The sequence below is a fragment of the Mandrillus leucophaeus genome, unplaced genomic scaffold (genome assembly GCF_000951045.1).
Source record: "Mandrillus leucophaeus isolate KB7577 unplaced genomic scaffold, Mleu.le_1.0 Scaffold263, whole genome shotgun sequence".
Taxonomy (NCBI): domain Eukaryota; kingdom Metazoa; phylum Chordata; class Mammalia; order Primates; family Cercopithecidae; genus Mandrillus; species Mandrillus leucophaeus.
In genome coordinates this window covers 704,541-729,369 of record NW_012102732.1, presented here as the reverse complement: position 1 = coordinate 729,369, position 24,829 = coordinate 704,541, and the positions used below count along the sequence as shown (strand labels likewise).

At 41.7% G+C, this 24,829-nt stretch overlaps 1 protein-coding gene across 1 annotated transcript in view; it reads right to left on the bottom strand.

Annotated features, from left to right (window-relative positions):
• Positions 1–24,829, bottom strand: part of GRIN2A (glutamate receptor, ionotropic, N-methyl D-aspartate 2A) — a 438,973-nt gene that overhangs the window by 32,695 nt on the left and 381,449 nt on the right. Inside the window, exon 11 of the mRNA XM_011984220.1 lies at positions 3,979–4,166. Coding sequence (XP_011839610.1) covers positions 3,979–4,166 — 188 coding nt within the window. The remainder of the gene's footprint in view (positions 1–3,978; positions 4,167–24,829) is intronic.

Below are 24,829 nucleotides of genomic sequence, written 5' to 3'. Positions count from 1 at the left end.
CACTCATTAGACTCATAATCGTCCACTGAAGCTACTGTATAACAAGAGATAAACACTCCATTCTAGACGAATAATTAGGTACTGCTCAGCACTGTGCTCTTTACACATCTAATTTTAGAGCATAATTAATCCTGCTGAAGCTGCATACGATAAGTGAAATATTTATGCAGCTGTGTTAATTCATGTATTTACTCCTAGAGAGACATTCAGAATTGGTCATGGCTTTCCGGGAAGATCATCTGGAGACACCCCCTGGAGCAATGGCATTTTCTCTCCCAACTCTTTGCCTCCAGATGGCCTCAAGAGATGAAGCTGAAAAGACACACTTCCCAAACCCAACAGTCTGACCAGGAAGGCAATGAGCCAGAACAGAAAATATCTATGAGAACCTAGATGTTCTGTAAGTATATCAACAAACCCCTGGCCCATCTGGATGCTTTTACTGTTTATTTTTTATTTGATGCAAAGAAGACCTTTTCTGTTCAGCACCACAAACGTCGTTTCTATGTTACTAACTTGACTATATTATTGCCAGTGCAACACCAAAGAAGTTGTTTGATACTAGAGTAGTGCACAGGCAACTATGGTGATGATGAGAAGGAGAAGGATGAAGAGGAGGAGGAGGGTGGTGGTGGCAGCCATGATGATGGTGGTGATGATGGTGGTAATGAGGATGATGGCATTGGTCATGATGATGATGATGATAATGACTGATGGTGATGATGATGGTGATGGTGATGATGATGATAATGATGATAATGATATCAGAGGTGTGTGAACCAAACAACTCTTTATCTTAAATAGGAGCCGGGTAAAATGAGGCTGAGCCCTACTAGGCTGCATTTCCAAATGGCTTAAGGCATTCTAAGTCACAAGATGAGATAGAAGGTGGGCACAAGATATAGATCATAAAGACCTTGCCAATAAAACAGGTTGCAGTAAAGAAGCCGGCCAAAACCCACCAAAACCAGGATGGCAAAGAGAGTGACCTCTGGTCATCCCCACTGCTACACTCCCACCAGCGCCATGACAGTTTACAAATGCCATGGCAACGTCAGGAAGTTACCCTACATGGTCTAAAAAAGGGATGCATGAATAATCCACCCCTTGTTTAGCATGTCATCAAGAAATAACCATAAAAATGGGCAACCAGCAGCCCTTGGGTCTGCTCTGTCTATGGAGTAGCCATTCTTTTATTCCTTCATTTTCTTAATAAACTTGCTTTGACTTTACTCCATGGACTCGCCCTGAATTCTTTCTTGCATGAGATCCAAGAACCCTCTCTTGAGATCTACATCAGCACCCCTTTTCTGTAACAACGATGGTGATGGCTAACATTTATTGAACCACTTCTATGTTACAGGGTCTATGCTAAGCTATGCACTTGACATGTATTCTCCCATTTCATCTTCACACCAACCTTATTGGTAAATATTTCTGTATCCTTTCACAGATGAATAAACTGAGGCTAAAAAAGATCACTTCTTTCACAGAAGTATTTGTAAATGCAACAGATTTAGTTCAGATGTGCACTAAATTACTCCTTCCTAAAGGATTTACACTCTTAAGAGTTGAATTAGTCATCTTTGATAGATATCTTAGAGAATTAAATGTAACAACAGTCTTCCCTAATTGGTCCCCTTCCAGAGGAAGGTCCCTGAAGTAGAAGCTTTGCCCCTTACTAGCTAGGGGATTTGCCCTCTGAGATTGAATTTCCTCCTCTGTAAAGTGGGAATAAGCAACATTTAACCTCATAAGGTTACGAAGATTACACTGAGGAACATATGTAATGCATCCAGTATGATGATTGACATATCCAAGTCCCTAAATATGTTAGCTGTTTTATAATAGATGGTTCGAGAGTGACACCAATGGTGGGTGGGGCTAGAGTTAGAACTCACTTATTTGACAGATACCTATCACATTTAAAAGTTTCCTGCCAAATGAAATACATCTTAATATCAACCATTCATCTACACACGTATTTATTCATTCAACCCTTTATTGACCAATTACCTGTGATGTTCAGTGTTTTGTTTTAATGCTGGAAATAAGACTCCTGTTTGCTGAGTAGTTCACCCCCTGTAAGGGTGTTTATCCACCCCCGTGACAGGCAAAACATTTGGCCCCAATTCTTCAGTGTACTCTCTGTGTCCACACTTTTGCCATAAAACTTCAAAATCTGTCATATGAAAGGTAGAGTATACCCGCAATCCCTTGACCATGAACTTGGACACCTGACTTGCTTTGGACAGAAGGATATTAGCAGACATGAACATGACCAAGCAGCGGCTTGAAATGTGCCTGTGCAGCTAGGCATTCCTTTCTGTGCTTCTGCCATAGCCAGGAAAAGAGTTTCCCCAGGTAGCTGCTACCCTTTCAGCCTGAGACACAGCATAAACACGTGTGGAGCAGAGACCACACTGTTGAATCATGGGCTTGTGGCAGGAAGCAGAGGCACTATCCCCAGCCCAGGCAGAGCTTTTCCACTCAACCTGCGCTACCATGAGGAAAAGAAATGCTTATTGTTGTTCGCCTCTAAGATCTCACAGCAAAAAGCTGACCAACACAGCCACAAATCATTATTACACAACAGAGAACATGGCCAGTGATCTGAGGAAGGTACGAATGCCCTAAGGGGAATTCAAAGACTCAGATGTTCTTATTTGGGAGTTAAATATAAAACACCTTTCGCATGCTTGATGGCACTGTGAGAATCTAGGATTTAATTCTGTGAATAGAAAGCAGATAAGAAGCCAGAAGTAATTGTGCACTTCATTCAAATTCACACCAACCCTACGCACTAGCTAACCTCTGCCTATTTTGATATTGCATTTCACCGTAGTGGTAACTAGATTTTTCTCTCCCACCTCTAGCCCAGCATAGCACATTCAGTAACCATCTCTGAATATAGCCTCCACCTATTAGAATGGTGCTTCTGCCCTCTGGCCTGAGCCTTTCTATCCCCCTCATACTGAGCTCATTTTTGGTGTTAACCTGCTATCTGAGCTGACTTTGCTTTTTCCATGTCCTCAGTGTTATTAATGAAAAGGAAACCAACCTGCCATTCCAAGCCATGGCCAGTCTCTAGAGGCCATGCCAGGAAACTCTGGGCTACAGTGAGATTACCAGCTATGAAGTAGAAAGGGCAGACAGGAGGAAATGCTTCTGGTGACACAGCTGGCCCAAGTGGCTGTTTAGTTCTATAAATGCCACAGTCTCATTAGGCTGTAACAGAGATTGAATTTCCTTCATTCCTCCATGGGAGAAGAACATGAGTTACCAAGTTGGTACAACCTGACCCCACCCTGAGTCATGCCTGGTGAGTCTAGGAAAGAGTCTTTGACCTCAAAATGCATCAGGAATCCTTTCTCTGGAATGAAATTGGGACTGATTACAGCCTAGTTATATAATTTTGTACAGCAGGGTCTCTCAACCACAGCCTACCAACATGTGCAGTTGGATAATTCTGTGTTTTGTGATGTAGGGGGCTGTCCTGAACCCTGTAAGGTGTTTCCCTGCATCTTCTAGCCCTGGCCTCTACCCATGAGATCAGCAAGCAGATTCCCAGCCGTGATCACTGAATGTGTCTCCAGGCACTGCCAAATGTCACCTGGGGGACAAAATTGCCCTTTACCCTCTGAGAACCACGGCCCTAGAGATAAGGCCTATGAATTCCCACTTAAGGCACCAGGACTGCCCTGTCTCCTGTCTTTTTCTAAACCTATTTAACTCTTTCCTAAATCCCCCGAGAGAGACTGTATCCTTAGAATACTTTTGTTTGTTAAATTTAGTTATCTAGAATTGCTTTCCATTATAAGCAATCTAAAGAACCATGGTTTCATGTGACAGGAACTCAGTAAATATTTTTAGGGAGCAAACTCATCATGCAAAGATCTACTGGGAAGCCCAGGAACAAACAGAGCGAGTGCGAGGGTCTCAAGTCCCCCTAAAGAAAGGGGTCACCTGGGGTCTTACCATCACCCACAAACTGAAGCAAGGCCAGGTCGATCTGCCTCTTCCAAGGAGAGCCTTTCTGAAGGGCAATTCCATAACCGGTGGTGGCAAAGATGTACCCACTCCCGATGGTCACCAGCTTGCAGCCTTCATCCCTCCCGGCCTTGTAATTCAAGACCGCGGCATCATAGATGAAAGCATCCAGCTTCCTGAAATGACAAGAAACCAGGGGGTCAGAGGGATGGCCAGGTACCACCTCGGGGTCTGGCTCCTGAGGCCTGATCCTGAAAGCATCACACACTTTCTTTCATGCTGGTGATGATGACTCATGGCCTCTCTATCCCCTCGTCATAAAAGGATCTATTTTTAATGAGGAGATAAAAGCCAGAACCTTTTCTCTCCAACTTACAAGAGGCAGCTAAATAAAGACATGAAGGATCCATATACCCAAGTGAGTAAATAGTCGAGTTTGCTGGTTTGCTAAGTGTTTGTCCTTAACACTCCCAACAGTAGAGAACACTGGCCTATTTAGAAAGGTTTGTGTCAGAAAAAAATAAACCACTAAGGGGCAGAAGAATTTGGTGGTAGTATATGTGAAGGAGAAAGGAACTAAATAGGAATGGTATTTTTTCCTCCCAAGAGAAATATGTGTGCTGCTTATTTATCATACAGAAATTATTGCAGAATGTTTAAAAATCCAAATAATATAGAAAAGTATTAAAAATCATTAAAATTAAAACTACCTATAATTCTATAACTCAGATGCAACCTTTGTTGTTAGTGAACAGCCTTCCAAACTTTTTAATGAGTATGCACAAACACGCATACACAGAGACTGGCAAACTTTTTTCTGTAAACACAAGATAATAAATAGTTGAGGCTTTGTGAGCCATACAGTCTCTGTTGCAGCTATTAAACTCTGCTGTTCTAGGGTGTTACGGGCTGCACTGTGTCCACCCCTAACATTCATACAGAAGTAGGATGAACCCCTAATCCACTGTGGCTGGCATCCTTATAAAAAGGAGAAATCTGAACACGGACATGCATACAGGGAGAATACCATATGAAGCCTGGAGTTATGCTGCTGCAAGCCAAGAGCTACCAGAAGCCAGGAGAGAGGCCTGGAACAGATAGATCCCTCCTTGGAGCCTTCGGTGGAAGCGTGGTCCTGCACATGCCCTGATCTTGGACATCTAGCCTCCAGAGCTGCGAGACAGTCGTTTCTGTTGTTTAAGCCACTCAGGTTGCATTCCTTTGTTATGGCTGCCCTTGGAAACCAAGACATAGCGCCAAAGCAGCCATAGAGAATGTGTAAATAAACGAACTTTGCTCTGTTCCAATAAAATGTTATTTAGGAAAACAGATGGGTCCATGGGCTGTAGTTTGCCAACCCTTGTTTTAATCCTGAAAATGTGATTATGCCACACAAACTATTTCACAAATTGCTTTCTTCTCTCATTCCGTAGTGAATATATTTCCACGTCAATAAACGTAGCACTTTTAAATTTTTTGATATACTTATTTTTATTGAGGTATAATGTATGTGCAGTAAAATGCTTGATGAATTTTTACATACGTATATATCCTTGAAATCACCATGCGGTTCAAAATGTGGAATGTTATCATTTCCTTAGAAATCCTATGCATGCCCCAGAAAACAAGCATCAGGTAATCTCTCCAAGGGCACAATTATGCCTAAATATTATTATTATTATTATTCAGATGGAGTCTCACTCTGTTGCCCAGGCTGGAGTGCAATGGTACGATCTCAGCTCACTGCCACCTCCACCTCCTGGATTCAAGTGATTCTCATGCCTCAGCCTCCCAAATAACTGGGATTACAGGTGCCTGCCACCACTCCCGGCTAATTTTTATAGTTTTAGTAGAGACAGGTTTCACCATGTTGGTCAGGCTGGACTTGAACTCCTGGCCTCGAACTCCTGGCCTCAAGTATCCACCCACCTTGTCTTCCCAAAGTGCTGGGATTACAGGCCCTAATTATGATTAGATCCCTATCAGTGGTCCTGGATATTGTTTCCAAATGTTAAAGTTATTTAACGAGGCTGAAATGATCACTGTGGAATGCAGGGATGAACGTCTCAACTCTAAAATGAGTAAGAAAACTAAATTGGAGATGAGTCAATTTCATGACACTTTCTCAACCTTATTGCCTTTCTTTCTTTAACAAGAAAACATAAAACAGTGAAGCAAAAAAATAAAAATAAAAATGGCAAAGAGAGGATGTGAAATACTGCATCCTTTCAGAGACAGCTGCCGAAGGACTCCCTATGGGAACAAAACTATTTGGCAGGTTTACAGCCATGTTCTTCATTTTAATTTTTTTGTTTCTATAATGGTTTGAGGTGGCGCAAAACTGTAGGACTTGTCTCATCCATAGAAACATTCTGAAGCTTTGATCTCAAGGTGGGGGAATCAGAGACTTGGTATTAAGCTCTGAGAGTATTTAAAGGGAATCAGATCAAGCAGTAGCAGAAGAGAACTGGGCACTGATTGGCAACAGTGATGGTAACCTAGAACTGTCATTTGTAACCTAGAGCAACCTAGAGCTTGGCTTGATGACAGCAAGTCAAGAGAAACAGCCAGCAATAGTGAGACCTATAGAAATATGGGATGGAGAGTTATACAAGGACAAAAGTAATTTGTGTATCGTGAGAGTAAGGTGTGTAACAAGAACACTGGAGTAGTACATAAAAGGGACCTGAGTTCTACTCTAGGCTAGGATGATGGTGCAACTTAAGGAAAGTCACTTTCTCCTTTTGGATTTCTGGTTTCTCCTCTGTGAGAGGAGGTGGTCATTGTGGTCTTGCTGAGACACTTGTTCAGCTGTGGCATTCTAAGATTCTATGAGCCAATAGACATCTTCTGTGGCTATCCATAGGGAAATTGAAACTCTGGATAACACATGTATCCTGAGGACTTAGGGCCATGGAAGGTGTTGGTCTCTTGAAAAAGCTGAGATACTTGCAACGTCAATACTTCCCATATCCAAGTTGCCATGGAGATACAGAACCTTGGTTTTATTTAGACTTTCTAAGTCCCACCCAACACTCATCTCTCCATTCCTCAAAAAATAAACATAAACACACACACGTACACACAGGCACATTCAAACATTAAGGCCCTCTGTTGGAATTCATGGGGTGAAACCTTCTCCCATCCTGCTAAGCCACTGTGTACTGAGGTGCTGCTGGGCTGGAAATCTAACCGTGTACCTAGCAACCACATGAGAGTTGTCCAGAAGCAGTTTAAGTTGGTATTTTATGGACAGGCATAGACATCTGCCAATCAGTACCATATTTCATGACAGGTCTTTTTGAGCCGAGCAACAAACAGACATATGAGTACAAGGAATAAAGAAAGTTTTCTTTGGGAACAGAGTTTGTAAAAGCACAATGCTGAAAAGTCAGAGGCAGGACAGCTGCAAAAGATGCGGTTGACTCTGACCAATGCAATTACACATTCGCATGACTGGGGTGGGCTGGTGGTCATGCTCTCAGAGGGGTCTGGCCATGGAGGGGCACAAATGGGCCAGCCCTCCATGGCCTGACTGTCATCTTAGGGCCATGTCAGAACCAAAGTAATGACAACACAGAAAGGAAACCATAAGGCCACATGAACTGGTTTCTAGACTCTAGAAAGGTGGGGCCTACACACAATGGCTACAGATAGCTGCATGTTTAAAAACATCCTGGGGCATACACAGTCCCCTTTAAGGGAGATGGTCATTGTCTGAGACACCGTCTCACACCAGTCAGAATGGGCTATTATTAAAAAGTCAAAAAAATAACAGATGCTGGCAAGGTTATGAAGAAAGAGAAATGATTATACACTGTTGATGGGAGTGTAGATTAGTGAAACCATTGTGGAAAGCAGTGTGGCGATTCCTCAAAGACCTGTACTGGGTATATACCCGAAGGAATGTAAATCATTCTATTATAAAGACACATGCACACATATGTTCACTGCAGCACTATTCACAATAGCAAAGACACAGCATCAACCTAAATGCCCACCAGTGATAGACTGGATAAAGAAAATGTGGCACATACACACTATTGAATACTATGCAGCCATAAAAAGAACAAGATCACGTCCTTTGCAGAGACATGAATGGAGCTGCAGACCATTATCCTGAGCAAACTGATGCAGGAACAAACTATGAATTAAAATAATAGCAAATGGAATCACTAATAATCACTTTGAAAAAAAGAGATGGGCATTGTCTGCAAGGTGTTTTATAAAATACTTAGCATTTTACAGACATCATCCCACTGAGGCCTCACAACTATCCAGTAGCAAGATATGATTATTATTGTTGTTATTATTTTCCTATTCTGTCTATGAGCAGAAAAGTTTCAGAGAGGCTAAGGCAGCCTGGGACTCCATGGTGATATTTCCAGACTTTATATTATAAAACCCTCTAGGACAACACTGTCCAATAGAACTTTCTGCAATGCTGGAAATGCTTTGACACGGTCTACTATGAATGTTGAGCACTTGAAATATGGTTAGTGCAACTGAGTTGTAGATTTCATTTAATTTCATTGATTTAGATTTTAACATAGGGGATCCCACGTGCCTATGGACTATTGGCAGTGGACGGCACAGCCCTACATGTTCCGTGGCAAGCAAGGGGGAGGCTTAGGGAGCAGGACTCTGGGTCTCCCTTCTTGCTCTGACCCAAAAAGTCTACTTTTGATCTGTTTTCTATCGGAAAAAATAATTGTTCCCGTTGTTAGAAATAAATATCCCCTAAATCTCTGAGATTTGTCATCAGGGACTTTGGGCAAAGCACCTGTATTTCTGAGGCTCAGTTTTCTCTATGAAAAATGGATCCAACTTGCTGGGCATGGTGGCTCACACCTGTAGTCCCAGCACTTTGGGAGGCTGAGGTGGGTGGATCACCTGAGGTCAGGAGTTTGAGACCAGCCTGACCAACATGGAGAAACCCCGTCTTTACTAAAAATACAAAAAAAAAAAAAAATAGTTGGGCGAGGTGGCACATGCCTGTAATCCCAGCTACTCAGGAGGCTGAGGCAGGAGAATAACTTGAACCTGGGAGGCAGAGGTTGCAGTGAGCCGAGATTGCACCATTGCACTCCAGCCTGGGCAACAAGAGCAAAACTCCATCTCAAAAAAAAGAAAAATAAAAGGAAAGAAAAATAGAGCCAACATTATTTGCCCTTAAAGGGCTGTTGGGAATAAAGTGATATAAGTAAAGTATGTGTGCAATGCTCAGAACAAAGCAAATGCTCAAAACACATAAATGCATTTGATCAAATTCAGATTTTATGGCAAAGGGGCTCACCAATTTTATGGATCCTATAGGAGAAATCCAGTTCTGCATACTTTATATGCATTATTATATTTTTTTGGTCCTTCTCCTTGTGCAGGGATGGGCATACTACTGCTTTCCCTATTGTCAGATGGAGAAACTGAGGCATTGAGCATTAAAGTGACTCAGCACCATCACCCAGCCCATACATGTCAAAAGTTGCATTGGAACATACGCAGTCTGACACCAAAGGCAACTGACATAACCACTGTGACCAAGCCATGTTATCCATAAGACTTGTGGAGTAAGTGGAGGCAACTCTATTACTTAGGAAATTCAGATTGGGGATTTTAGCTATAAATAAGCCAAATGTTTTGAAAGAAGAGGCAAGGATGGGGCCAGAGCAGCCAGAGTTTCAATAGTTGTGGTGGGTTGTTCCACTTCATCTGTCTCGTTCCTAACAGCCGCACAGTCATCTAAGGGACTGGAGTTACCTTCATAGAAAACTCTTGCCTCTAACATAGTCTACTGTAGTCCATCGGAAGACATTTAGGTGTAGGTGGCCATAGCTTCTTGTTGAAGATGGAAGGTAAGAAAGAGAAAAAAGGCCAACTGAAATAGAAACGCGCCATATTTCAAGTGCTTAGTTTCCATAGTAGACAGTGTCAGAGTATTGGTCCAATGTGGACCAACGGCATTTAGAGGGGTTGAGCTGCAACTGCTGCATGCAGAGTGACTTGTTAGGCTGCAGCCTGGCATTGGCAGCACTGGCTTGGAACACCATTGAGGGGCTGGTTCCTTAGAACCAAGAGCAGCCAACTGAAAGCCCAATTAAGTACACACAGCTAAGGGAACCCAGTTACTCTTCTCTGCTTGGTGCATGTTCTCTTCCTTTTTTCAAGAGGAAATTGTCTTTGTGCCACATTCTCAGTTCCTACCAGGTACCAGGGTTGTGTTTCTCCCACTGGGTAGCAGGAGGTTCAGAGGTCAGGTCTGAGAACTGTGGGATGTTGCCCATGATGAGGAGAGAGATCCCATCTGACACACTGGAGTCCATGGCACCTTTCTGCCTCCACTCCCTATAGAAGATGTTGGAGAGGAGTGATCACTCTTCTCCAATGTCTGTGACAGACCAAAGACACCTTGGCTTTCCATCATGAGGGCTAGAGCAGTGCTGGAGCCCAAATGAATTCCACGCTATGCTGGCTGCATGACAGGCTCACCCCCTGCCAGGCGTCTTAGTGGCTGTGCGGGTGCCATTACCTTCTCCATCACCGGCAGTTCCTCAAGGAGCACAGATGATTAGAAATGACAGTAATTCAGAATGAGAGGGGGAAATAAGACCTCCTCTCTGTAAATTAGCAAAGAAGCAAGGTAAGGAGGGATGTCACATGTGCCCCATGCTACTTTAACCTAGTGGTTTCCTGCCAGACTTATTGACAGCCCTCAAGAGCTGCTACAGCTTTCACAAGTATGTAGATCTGACCCCATTCCTTTAGTCTGTGGGTCTCTCTTATACCTGCACAATGGCCTTGAAAGTCCAATCCTAGCCCCAAGACTGTTTGTTGGCAAATCTAATTGTCCCTACACCGGGGAGGACCATACCCCACAGTCGAAGCATGGACACGTTAGGGATGGGAATTTGTATTGTCAAGTGACTTGACATTTCCTAATCAAAAGTTTCCGGTTTTAGCTCATCATCTTCTTATGCATGTTTGCAGATGCTCTCTGGGGGTCTCAGCACATTTAAAGGCTAATTATATAGTTAAAGTTAATTATTCATTCATTAACATTCAAGAAGCCTTTAACAAGACACTGCTTGTCTTGATGAATTAATGAAACCAGCGTGTGCGTGTGTGTGTGTGTGTGTGTGTGTGTGTGTGTGTGTGTATGTTACTGAAAATTAAAACATCTCTTTGATGATAACTGAATGTATTTTTTTCAGGTCAAACCAAACACTTGCCAGGAAGAGAAACACATTAACACATGAGGTCAGTTGGCATGTTTGGGCAACTGTGGAACAGGGAACACAATTCAGATTTATCTTCACCAGCTCCATGAGTGAAGCCCGGTCATGGGACCTCTCTGAGCTTCAGTTTTCTCATCTGCAAGACGGGAAATAATACCTTATTACAGGGCTGGCTGTTGGATGGATTAAAATGGAAGTGAAGGTGTTTTGTTTGTAATTGCAGATGCCGATGGGATTTAGGAGATTGTCTGGCAGCGGTGGTATCACTATGCAGAGAAGCAGTGGAGGTGTGGAGCACCACCAGGTACCCATCGGGGAAGGGCATTCATGATCCCCAGAAATGGCACCACTGGGGCATGACAACCTTTGAAATTGTTTACTTGGGCAAGAGACACTCAACCTATACAGAGACTATCTGCCATCAGCACAGAACGGCCTAAAACTGGCTTTGGGAAAATGGCCTAGAATCACATTTTGATTCTGGGTTTGTGAATACAAACTCTAAAGTCAGAGTTATACCAACATTGATGAATTTTCACAAAGGAAGCATTTTTCAAAGCAAACTCCATTAAGCTAATTTAATTCCTCGATCGATGTCTTGCATAGCATAGTTAAATCATTTCCAATTTTTTTGGAAACATTTTTACTGGGGTCAATTCTTTTGTGTTTAAATTTTATAAATATTTGCTTCATCAATCAGCATTTGGACCACAACAAATTTTACTAATTTATAACTTCTGACATTTTGAGTTCTCTTTTGTGGTTATTATTTCCACTAAGTCCAATTCTCCTGGGTCAAAATTGTACAGAGAACCAAAATTAGCTGAGAAGATTTGAGTCATCTATGGATTTTTAGTCAATACCAAATTTCACCCTATGTGCTTTCAGCTCTTGTCAGTTTACTTTGTGTGGGTTATTTCTACCAATAATATTCACTGTGAATTGGGCAAAAAAGATGGATGGTTAATATTTATTTTTTAGCTGAGAATAAATCCTGAGCAATTTTATAAGACAGAGGTGGTAAGAAGCAGAGAAGAGGAGAGGATAAAAGAGAGGAAGAGAACTAGGCAGGAGGAAGAGATCCAGATGGAAGGAGGTACCAAGCAAAACAGGAAGACAGAGACAGAAAGAGAGAAAGAAGAAAAGATGAGAAAGAGAAAGTGAGAAAGAGAAACAGTGAAGGAGAAAGAGATAGTAGTGAGGTACAGAGAGGGAGAGAATAAAAAGTGAGATATATTAATTGCAAGAAACTAAGAGAAACTAAGAGAAAAAAAAGGAGGGAAAGAAACAAAGAGAAAGAGGATAGAAGAAGGTGATGAGGAGGGAGTGAGAAGGACAGTGATATAGTTTGCTGTGTCCCCACCCAAATCTCATCTTGAATTGTAGCTCTCATAATTCCCACCTGTTGTGGGAGGGACCTGGTGGGTGATAAGTGAATCATGGGGGCAGTTTCCCCCATACAGTTCTCATGGGAGAGAATAAATCTCATGAGATACGATTGTTTTAGAAGAGTTTTCCCCTGTTACTTGGTTCTCATTCTCTCTTGCCTGCCACCATGTAAGACATGCCTTTCACCTTCCACCATGATTGTGAGGCCTCCCTAGCCACACGGAACTGTGAGTCCATTAAACCTCTTTTTCCTTGTAAATTACCAGTCTTGGGTATGTCTTTATCAGCAGTGTGAAAATGGGCTAATAGAGAGGGAAGGGGAGAGAGAGAGGGAGAAGGGGAGAAAGAAAGAGGGAGGGTGGGGATAGAGAGAGACAGACAGAGAGAGAGACAGAAAGAATACCCAAGAGATGGAATGTACCCACTTTGTCTATTGACTGCTAATTTCAAAGAGAGGGAAGGACTGAAATAGTTGAGCAAATCCATCTAGCTGTAAGTACTTTGTTTCTGTTAAATTTAATGTCGGACCCAAACTGACTATGCCCAAGGAGTTGACAGAGTATGTAATCCAGTCTCTTCATTTTTCAGATGAGGACACTGAGGCCCAGAGATCTCTGCTCAATGTTTCCAGACCGGCCTGTCACTCACCAAAGCAGTGCGCCTTCAGGACACCATTGCTGGGCTCTTCCAGTGCAAGGCCTTAGCTGGGACGCAGGGTCAGAGAACTGGCTCTGCACACTTTGTGGAAAGTTGGGCAAGTCTAAATATTTCTCTAAGCCTTGATTTCCCCATCTGACAGGAAGGAAAACATAATCTGTCTCCTATGTTGGTGCACTGGTTGAATGAAGTCACAGTCATAAATTTGGTGAATTGCAAAGCACTATGCAATACTGTATTTTCTTCACCACAACTCACGCTCTGACATCGGCACAGTATTGGTTCTTTCTGGAATGTTACTCTTTATGGAGCTTCTTAGAGTAGACTTTTCAAGGGTTGGGATCAGAGCTAACCATTCTGCTGCCGATTTCATGAAGCATAGCATTTTTATAATATTAGATAGCTCAAAAAGGTTTCCTTTGTTCAGACTTTTCTTGAACATTTACTATGTGCTGGACTCTTTGCCTGAATATCTCATTTAATCTTTGCAATGCACTTCTAAGTGAAGGCAGCACAATTAGTATAATTTTATAAGAGCGGAAAACTGTAGTTTAAGATGTTAATTAATTTGTCCAAGGTCCCAACACTGGATGTTACTGGAGTGAGAATTCGAATCCAGGATGCTTAGCCTTTAAGCACCCCATCATACTGTTAATAGTGATGATACCGCAGAACTTGTCACACAGAGAGGACTGAAAGACAGGGACTCCCGGGGGCCAGAAAACATGAGAGTGAAAGAGAGATTATGAAAAACATCGAGATTTGTGAAAATGCTATTATGTGTTAGATAGAGTGCAGGGTACTTTCCATAAGTCAACTTAGTTATTTCTCAGAGGAATTCCAGGAAGTGGGATTTTACACATGTGGGAATTAGGCTCAGGGAAGTTATTTAATTCGCCAAAGGTCACACAGCTGGTATTAGAGACAGAATGTTAAAGTAGGCATTTTTTACTCCAAAATCCACTCAGAAAATATAAAAATAAGCAAATCAAATAAATTGACTATATAAGTTTGAAGGCTTCTAGAAAATATAAGTACTTACACCAAGAAATTCTATGTCCTGGTTTCATTCCCAGAAAACCACTTGTAGAGGTACACAGAGGAATCCCCAATGATCCTTAACACAGTCATATGACTGATAGCCCTCATCCCATCCCCCAAAAAAATCTAGTGAGAAGAAAATGCTTTAAAAAACCTCTGATGCATGAATATCATAGAATTATTTCCAGCAGTCAAAGCGAATGAAGGCAAAAAATGGAAAGCTCTCCAAAATATATCGTTCACTGAAAACCAAACAGTGACATACTGCATAGAGTTTGACAGCATTCCACAGAATAAAATTATATTCTTATGTGCAGACATATAAATATATGCAAATGCATACTGGGCACGGTGGCTCATCCCTGTAATCCCAGCACTTTGGGAGGCCGAAGTAGGTGGACTACTAAAGGTCAGGAGTTTGAGATCAGCCTGGGCAACATGGTGAAACCCCATCTCTATTAAAAATACAAAAATCAACTGGGCATCATGGTGCACCCCTGTAGTCCCAGCTACTCAGGAGGCTGAGGCAGGAGAATCACTTGAACCTAGAAGGCGGAGGTTGCAGTGAGCCAAGATCGTACCACTGCACTCCAGCCTGGGCAACAGAGCAAGACTCTCTCACACAAAAACAAAAACACATACAAATGAATATAATAAAAGTCTGGGAGAAATGGAATGTACATCAAACAGACAACAGTTTGGCATTGAGATGCCAAGCCAAAGGAATGATTCTTTATCCATATATTCATTTTTTTTTTTTTTTTACAATGAGGATATATTTTTTAATGAGAAGCAATATAGCAAAATGGTTAAGGGCATAACTCCTAGAGCCAGTTCAAATCCCAGCTCTGAAGCTTACCATCACTGTGCCTGCGTCATGACTTAACTTATCTATACAGTGGAGATGCCAGGCATGCCAACCTCACGGAGAAGCTGTGAAGATTAAATGAAGAGTTACAGGTAATGCACTCATAAAAGCTCCTGGAGCCAGGCACGGTAGCTCATGCCGGTAATCCCAACACTTTGGGAGGCTGATGAGGGCGGATCCCCTGAGATCGGGAGTTTGAGACCAGTCTGGCCAAGATGGTGAAACCCCATCTCTACTAAAAATACAAAAATTAGCTGGGTATGGTGGCGCACACCTGTAATCTCAGCTACTCTGGAGGCTGAGGCAGGAGAATTGCTTGATCCTGGGAGGTGGAGGTTGCAGTGGGCCGAGATCGTGCTGTTGCACTCCACCCTGGGTGAAGGAGCCAGACTCTGTCTCAAAAAGAAAAATACCTCCTGGCATGGAGTGATGGCTACCTAAACAACCGAGACCAGGAGGCAGGGGATAGGGATGGTACGGGAAATCGGCCAGCACAATTACCACGTGATGGTGGGACTTCACAAGCAAGATTCCACTTTGCATACCTCTCTGCTGTGCATCCCTGTGGAATATAACACCACTTCTTACAGCATACCCAGATAAAGTACTAGACAGCATCGCCTCTTCCCCTGGTCCCCAAGACAACTGAGGACAGCCTCCTCTGGCAGTGCTGATGTCAGACACCTATCAGGAGGTGATGATGGGAACACCACACTACAGCCTAGGTGAGTATACCTCCAAATTCATGTCCACCTGGGACGTCAGAGTATGCCCTTATTTGAAAATCATGTCTTTGCAGATATAATTATTTAGGGATCTTGAGATAAGTCCTCCTGGATTTAGGGTGGGTCCTAACTCCAATGGCTGGAGTCCTTAGAAGAGGAGACATACCGAGGGAAGAAGGTCACCTGCAAATGGAGGCAGAGATTGGAATGATGCAGCCACAAGCCGAGAGATACCTGGAGGTACCAGAAACTGGAGGAGGCAAGGAATGACCCTCACTTAGAGCCTTCAGAGGGAGCAAGGTCCTGCTGACACCTTGATTTTGGACTTCTGGCCCCCAGAACTGAGATAATAAAATTCTGTTGTTGCAACCCACCACGCTTGTGGTCATTTGTTATGGCCACTCTAGGAAACTACTTCACTGGGGACACCTGAAGGTGCAGTACCTGAGTTCCTATCACTCCTCCACCTGCATTTCTCTACAGGAGGAAGGCAGGGCTTGCTTTGGGAGAGGCAGCTGTCCGGGGTTGGCCCCGGGCACTTTCCATGGGGTGTAAACAGTGTCTTCTAACCTGTGCTAGAGGCTTTCGGTGGCCTGAGTGAGTCCAGTGCCAGGAAAACTCACTTCTCCCTGCAGCAAGAGAACACACAGGGCTGATACATTAACACCATGACCTTTTTAGCACCTGGGTCAGTGGAGATGTGTTTATAATTTTACGGTGGGGAGAAAGGAAGCTGAGCTATTCCAAATCTGCGAAGCTTCATGGGCAAGAGCAACTTCCCAGCTCCTAACCCCACGACCTTGTAACAGATAGGTACAACCCTTGCCAAGCTGTTCCCTTCTCAGGACAAGCAGAGGATTAGCACAACATCACGGGTCAGAAAAGATGTTGGGTCTTCAACTGAATGCTGCCACTACTACTCACTAGATGTTAACCTTTGGATGAGCTCTGGCTTCTGCCTGAACTTCAGTGTCCTCCTCTACAAATGGAGAAAATGACTGTCTGGCAGAGTTGAATCAGGAGGAAATGAGATCACATGTTTGAAGTTCCCATGTGAGTTCAGCAAGCAATAACAAGAGGTGGGCCAGGTGTGTGGGGGCTCACACCTGTAATTCCAGCACTTTGGGAGGCCGAGGCAGGTGGATCACTTGAGGTCAGGAGTTTGACACCAGCCTGGAACAACGTGGCAAAACCCTGTCTCTACTAAAAGTGCAAAAATTAGCCAGGCCTGGTGGTGCACATTTGTGGTCCCAGTATTTGGGAGGCTGAGGCACAAGAATCACTGGAACCCGGCAGGCGGAGGTTGCAGTGAGCTGAGATCTTGTGACTGCAGTCCAGTCCCGGTGAAACTCTGTCTCAAACAGACAAACAAAAACAAACAAGAGGTGATCCCTAAGGATATAGAACCTGCCAGGGAGTTCCTGCTTCTTCACAGTTCTTCCCCAAGAGGAATTTTCTGACCAAGTGCTTCCTGTGGCTTGGCTCGAATAGAAGAAATTCACTTCCTCCACCCTCTAGCTCCATGCATTCATTTATTTTCCTCATTTCAATGGAAGAAGAAACATTAGCCCTTTTGAAACAGTAGTAAAGATTTTAAAGAAAAAAAGAGATCTTTTGAAGTAAAAATATGAACAAAATTGGTACTAGGTTTTGTATAATGGTGGGCAATTAGAAACAGCCTTAATTGTGGAATATTATGAGAACAGTCATATTTTTTATTTTGTTTACATTGGGACTCAAAGCATGGGCTCTGCAGTAAGATTGATCCCAGACACGCTGCTTAATCTGTCAATGCCTGTTTCCTCAAAGGTGGATGAAAATCATGATAGTCACCGTCATACAGGGTTGTCATGATGTTTAAGTTAGATAATGGAGGCAAAGCATTTGAAACAGTATCTGGCACTTAGGTAAGCTCCCAATAAATGGTACCTGTTGGTTAGAAATACCTCACTTGGGCTGGGTGCGGTAACTCATGCCTGCAATCCCAGCACTTTGGGAGGCTGAGGTGGGAGGATCACCTGAGGCCAGGAGTTGAAGACCAGCCTGGCCAACATGGCGAAACCCCATCTCTCCTAAAAATACACAAATTAACTGGGTGTGGTGGTGCACCCCTGTAATCCCACTACTTGGGAGGCTGTGGCATGAGAATCACTTAAACCTGGGAGATGGAGATTGCACTGAGCTGAGGTAGTACCACTGCACTCCAGCCTGGGCAACAGAGCAAGACTCTGTCTCAAACAAAAACAAAAAAGAAAGAAAGAAAAAAGAAATAAACGAACAATAAAAATAAAAACAAACAATAAAAAAAATAAAAAACAAGAATTGCTTTGTGTCCAAAGCAATTCAGGTAGCTCACATTCACTGTAATAGAATAAGGTTTACACATACGGATAAAGCAATTGGAGTTAAGTGAATTCAGAAGTGGAATAGTAGCTCGGCCTTAGGGAAAGTCAGGCCACAGGCTCCACAATTATGAAAAAAGAATCACGCATTAAGCTCTGAATTGTGCGGTAGTCCAAGCAAAAAGAAACCTGTAAGTTGTTACAAGAATTGTGTTGTCCACAAGATCAAAGCATGCCTCAAACAGAACAAAGCAATGCTCTTCATTGTACAGAAGTGTGAGGGATGCCACAGGACGACATTCTCCACAAGCTGTCCTATAATAACCATATCAGCAACCTTTTAAAAAATAACTATTTCTTGTAGTACCTTTCAGTGCTAGTTAAGGCATGATGAAAACACAAAGCAGTAAAAGCTAAATTAATTAATATTCCTCTAGCTCAATGAAACTATCACCTGGTCCTTAAATGTGGAAACTAAACAACAGAACTGTCCACTTTGATTGCGAAAAGCAAAACAAATTTGCATATGCACTGATTCAACTTGTATGAATTGTATACACGCGTTGACAATACAAGAATGAAATGCAGGAAAAACTACAGAATTATAGTCAGAAGAAACTTTTTTCTAGCTATTGCAAGTAATACTGTGTTGCTGAAAATTTGTTAAATGTGAAAGAATGTAAAGTCCATCATCCCAATCACCTAACAGCATCTCTGATAACATTTTGATATATTTCTTTTTAGTCTGTCTGTTTACCTTTTTTTCCATCTCTGACTTTAAAGAATTATGATCTCACTTTATTTAACTCCCCCCCAACGATTTTTTCTACTTTAAAAAAGGTTTTATAGGTGGCCTTGAAAATTCTTTAACGTTGTTTTAATAGAACTTACCAGGAAATAATTCCAAGTACCAAAAAAAAAAAAAAACCAAAAAAAAAACAAAACCAAAAAACCAAAAAAACCAACCAAACAAAAAAAACAGATGTCTGTGTTTATTTGAGTTTTTATTAAGGAAAAAACTTCTTAATTCTATGATGTGGAAGCAATTTTTTTTGAGCTTTGTTTGCAGTGTGGGGGTGGATCTCAGAAACCAGGTCATTGTCGATCTGATTTTCTCTGGAGATGATGCTATCCCATTTAGAACAGCTCACTGAACCCTGATGTCTATGGTCGCTTTCGAATTCAGCAGCTGGAAATGAACCATTTGTGTTTGATTCTGTTTGGCTGATAAAATACAGCAAATAAAATCCGCTCAAATGGCATCTTTGAAAAAATTTGCTCTGCTGAGCAACTGAACTTCAGTGAAGATCCTTATACTCTTCTGGTTCACCTTTGCCTTGGGAATGCCAATATCCCAGAACCAGTTTCTTTTGAGGATAGAAATAATGCTGTGATTTCACCAATTCTCAGATCATCAATTAACAGGATATGTACTCTATCATGTATGCACATACGTAATATCTAACTTTAGTTTTCAACTCTCCCCTGAACCATAATCCCACGTTTCCAACTGCTTAGGGTGGCATTTCCAAGTGGGGAAGTAAGCCTAACTTCTATACTTACTAATTCTGCAATGTAGTTACTTAGCTGAATAGCCTATTGGGTAATTAGGTTAACAATGTTGAACTTCAGATTCTTCATCTCTTAAAAGGGATATTAATGGTATCCAGATCGTAGGGGTGTTGTGAGGATTAATTGAGATTAGGCATGTGAAGTGCTCAGGGCTGCAGTTCACTAATTGTAAGGTCGCATTAAGTGCAAAGATGCCTGCAGATATGATCATGTGTCCCAAAGGCACTTCCAACTTAATATGCCTAAACCTAAACTCACATTTTGCTACATCACCCATCCTGCACCCTCCTCCTGAAATATCCTCCCTCTTCCTTGTCCTGTTTAGTCACTACAGAACTCCATCTCTCAACAGTCAACTAGCTAACCTCCCAAAGACATGGACTACCTACATCTGAATCACTAGAAGCGCTAATAAAACTGGATATTCCTGGCCAGGCGCGGTGGCTCACGCCTGTAGTTCCAGCAATTTGGGAGGCCAAGGCAGGTGGATCACCTGAGATTGGGAGTTTGAGTCCAGCCTGACAAACATGGAGAAACCCTGTCTCTACTAAAAAAATACAAAATTGACAGGGCATGGTGGTGCAAGCCTGTAATCCCAGCTACTCGGGAGGGCTGAGGCAGGAGAATCGCTTGAACCCGGAAGGCAAGGGTTGCGGTGAGCCGAGATCGTGCCATTGCACTCCAGCCTGGGCAACGACAGCAAAACTCCATTTCAAAAAAAAAAAAAGGTACATTCCTAAATCCCACAGGCTTTGCAAACCTGTGCTCTAGGATAGGAATTCAGTGCTCATTTGTTTTTCAATGCAAAACTTTCTATGAAGACATTTCAAACATGTGCAGGGAGATGGGACTACACTGTTCCTTTGTTTTTACAGACAAGTCACTGAGGACAACTGAAGCCCTTTTAGAAAAATATTTAATGGTCAAAACACAATACTCCCTAATATTTTTTTAAATGTGCATCAAAAGACACTATCAGTGTAAAGCTAGAACATAAAAAGGTAACCCATAGAATAGGAAAAAATATTTGCAAATTGTATATCTGATAAGGGATTGATATCCAGAATATATACAGAACTTCTAAAACCTAACAACAACAACAACAACAACAAAGAAAACCCAAACAACCCAAATGTAAATGGCCAAAAGACTTGCATATCCACTTCTCAAAAGAAGAAATACAATTGGCCAATAAGCAGGTAAAAAGCGCTCAATACCACTAATCATTATGGAAATGCAAATCAAAACTACAATGAGATACCACCTCATACCCAGTAGGATGGCTACTACTAGAAAAACAGAAAACAAGTATTGGTGAGGATGTGGAGAAATTGGAACCCTTGTGCCCTGCTGGTGGGAATGCAAATTGGACTGTGGAAAACAGTATGGTTGTTTCTCAATAATTAAAAATAGAATTGACATATGATCCAATTATTTCACTTCTGCATATATGCCCCCCAAAAAAACCAAAGTCTCAAAAATATATTCACACATCTATGTTCACAGAAGCATGATTCAAAATAGTCAAAATGCTGAGACAACTCAAGTGTCCACTGAAAGATGAATGGATAAGCAAAATGTCGTACCTGAATACAATGGAATAAATATTCCTTAAAAAGTAATAAAATTTTGACACATGCTAAACCATGGATAAACGTTATGCTAAGTGAAATAAGCTAGTCACAAAAAGACAAATACTGTATGATTCCACTTAGATGAGGTATTTAGAGTAGTCAAAATCATAAAGACGAAATGTAGAATGGTGGTTGCCAGGGGCTGGGGAAAAGGGGGATGAGGAGTTTTTGTTTAGTGGGTAGAGAGTTGCAGTTTTACAAAAGAGCTTTGGAGACAGATGGTGGTAATGGTTGTACCACATGATGAATGCATTTAATACCACTGAACCATACACTTAAAAATGTGAAGATGGCAAATTTTATGCCGTGTATATTTTATCACAATAAGGAAAAAAGACAATCCTGTCTTCCAATTCTTCTAACATGTAAAAAGAAACCAGCAGAGACCTGCTTGTTTTTCAACACTGTAGTGCTGAGAATGAAATCACACAGGGGACTGGGGACCCTGAGAGCTGAAAACTGAGGCTTCTATTCTAAGGAAATTGGGACTTTTCCATAAATGTATACACCCGGAATTGTACATGAAAATCAATTAAAATAAAAACAAACTATCCCACTGTGTCTTGAAATATTAGGCTCTTTGGAGCTCTAGGGACGTTGTTTAATTTAAATCTGGCATAAGTGCGACGCTTGCAGTTTTGCCCCCATGCCAAAACGGCTTGGAGGACATCAGCTTCTGATGACTGAGCATTTGTAAATCTAAATCAGTCTCCACTCATTTCAGCTTCAGCTCCCTCTCCTAGGGCGGACGTTCTTAAAATTTGATTAGGGCATATTGGAGTCACCTGAAGAGCTTGTTAAACCACGCAGATCTTCAGACCCCTCCTTACAGAGATTCTGATTCAACTGGCTCAGTGGGGCTCAGCAATCTACATTTTTATTAGCACCTATTCTGATTCAGACTCAGGCTACCTTGAGAAGCATTCGTCTAGAAACCTGGGGTCACTGACGCTCATCCACCTTTGGTTCACCGGAGTCCCACAAGGCACAACAGATCTGTGCCTGAAAAATCCCATCTCTGTTGATGTTTACACGTCAAACCCTCTTTTCTGATTTGTCTGATAATTTATCTCCATTTGCTATGAATTTCAATAAACAGTAAAACTTAGCTTTCAAGTTTTTCTCTGCCCATGCCTTTCTTCAAAAAATTATGGATTCCAAAGACAAGCATTTGGTCTGTCTACTCTGTATATGCCTATCCCAATAAAACATGTTTCTTAAACTCCTTTAAAGTAGTTCTCAGCTCTGTTGCACAATGAATAGTGTGTTGGACTTCTAAAACAGTAGTTCTCAAATATTTATGTGTCTCAAAATCACGTGGTGTGGCGTGGTCAGGGGAATGATGCTTATTATAATGAAGATTCACAGGCTCCATAGCTAGAAAGCCTTGTGCTGGGCCCAGGAATCTGCATTTTGACAGGTAATCATGTGATTCAGGTACAGCTGGTCCATTGGCCAGGCTTGGAGGCACCCAATTTGGGGGCATGATTCTAAATCCTTTCTACAAAACTGACAGTTGTTTGTATGTGTGGTTTCTCTGAGTTTTCTTAAGTGTTTGACACAAATAAAAGAATCTCAGAACTAGTTCAGAGATCAAAGAATTCAACCGTTTCACTTCTTAGATGGGGAAACTAGAAAGTGACTTGGAGAGGTGACATGACTCGTCCCAGGACACAGCTAGCTAATGTTCGAGCTCAGACTCAAACCCAGCTGGGACTGTCATTTGACCATAATCCAAAGCCCGTCTGGTGTTCAAGACTCTCCCAGAAAATTACAACCCATAATTTCACTGACCCTGGTGTGCATGCACGTGGCTTTGCTAGGCAGCAGATGTTACTGAAACGTGTGGGTGGAGTAGTGAGACCCAGCAGCTGAGCCACGTGCTCTGGATGTTCTAAGTCAAGGCCTGCTGGATTCTAGGGTGTTGGGGGAATGTTCTAAAGCTGAGCAATTCAGGAGCAGATGAGGTTACCTTCCTCAACCTTCCAGAGGGATGGAATCTTCTACAGATGCTGGATGTGGTGAAGGACGAGAATGACTTTTTTTTTTAAAGGCTCGGTGGTAGGTACATGAAGATTTCATTGTATTATTATTATTCTTTAAACAGCAATATATTTCATAATGAACAATTTAAAAAGGAAACAAGAGATGTGAAAAGGAAGGAAAAGGCCTATGAGTGTGGTGACGTGGACACTTGAAAGACCGCAGTCTCGTGGTGGGATGTTGAGGAGACACAACCAACACAAAGTTGATCAGATCTTGGTGTAGTTCTGTGGTGGTAATTCTCATATTTTGGTTTTCATAATCATCTGAGGAGTTGAAGTCGTGTCTCATACCGTCCACCAAGAAAAATTCCAAATATTAACAAACGCAACCAAAATAGAAAACACAAGATAATTATCTTGTAATACCAGAATGATGAAAGACTTTTGAATTACGTCTCAAAATTCAAAAGCCATAAGAAAATGGTTGATGTATTTCACTACAAAAAAGATAAAATCTGCATGGAAAAAAAAAAGGATCATGAGCAAGTTCAAAAGAAATAGGGAAATATTTGTAACCACATCACAAAAGGCTCATCTGTCCAATATATAAATGAATAAGAGACCAACAAACCAATAGAAATATTAATAAAAGTAAAAAAGGAATTGCTGATGGCTCTTAAGTATATAAATATGGCCAAAATTTACTGAAAATAAGTGCAAATTTATATCTCAGCACACTTTTTACCTATTAGCAAAATTTTGAAAAATTAATTACACATTGTATTGGCAAAACTTTGGAGAAATAAGCTCTCTCATACACTGATGGGTAAGTACAAATTTCTTTTGGAGAGAGATTTGGCGTTATCTGTTAAAATTGCAACTATGACCCACTCTTTCAAGAAATTTATTCTACATTGAATGTGACGCAATCCAAAGATATTCACTGCAGCTTTGTTTGCAACAGCAAAAGACTGGAAACAACCGAAATGTCCAACAGTAGAGGCCTGACCAAATAAAATATGGTATATTTGCATAATGAAAGATTATGACTCTATAAAAATAACTTTATGGCTCTTTATGCATTAATATAGAAAGATTCAGAAGAACATATTGGAAGGATACACAGAGCAAATGTGGTTACCATGGAAGGGTACTAGATGAGGAATAGTGTGGAGGGAAAACTTTTCACTGTTTTTCTTTTTCTGTACCTTTTTATTTTTGAAGTATATAAATATCTTATCTATTCAAAATTTAATTTAGCCCGGGTATAGTGACTCACTCGTGTAATCCCAGCACTTTGAGAGGCTGAGGCAGGAGAATGGCTTGAGCCTTCTGAATTTGAAATCAACCTGGGTAACACGGCAATACCTCGTCTCTACACGAAACACAACAAT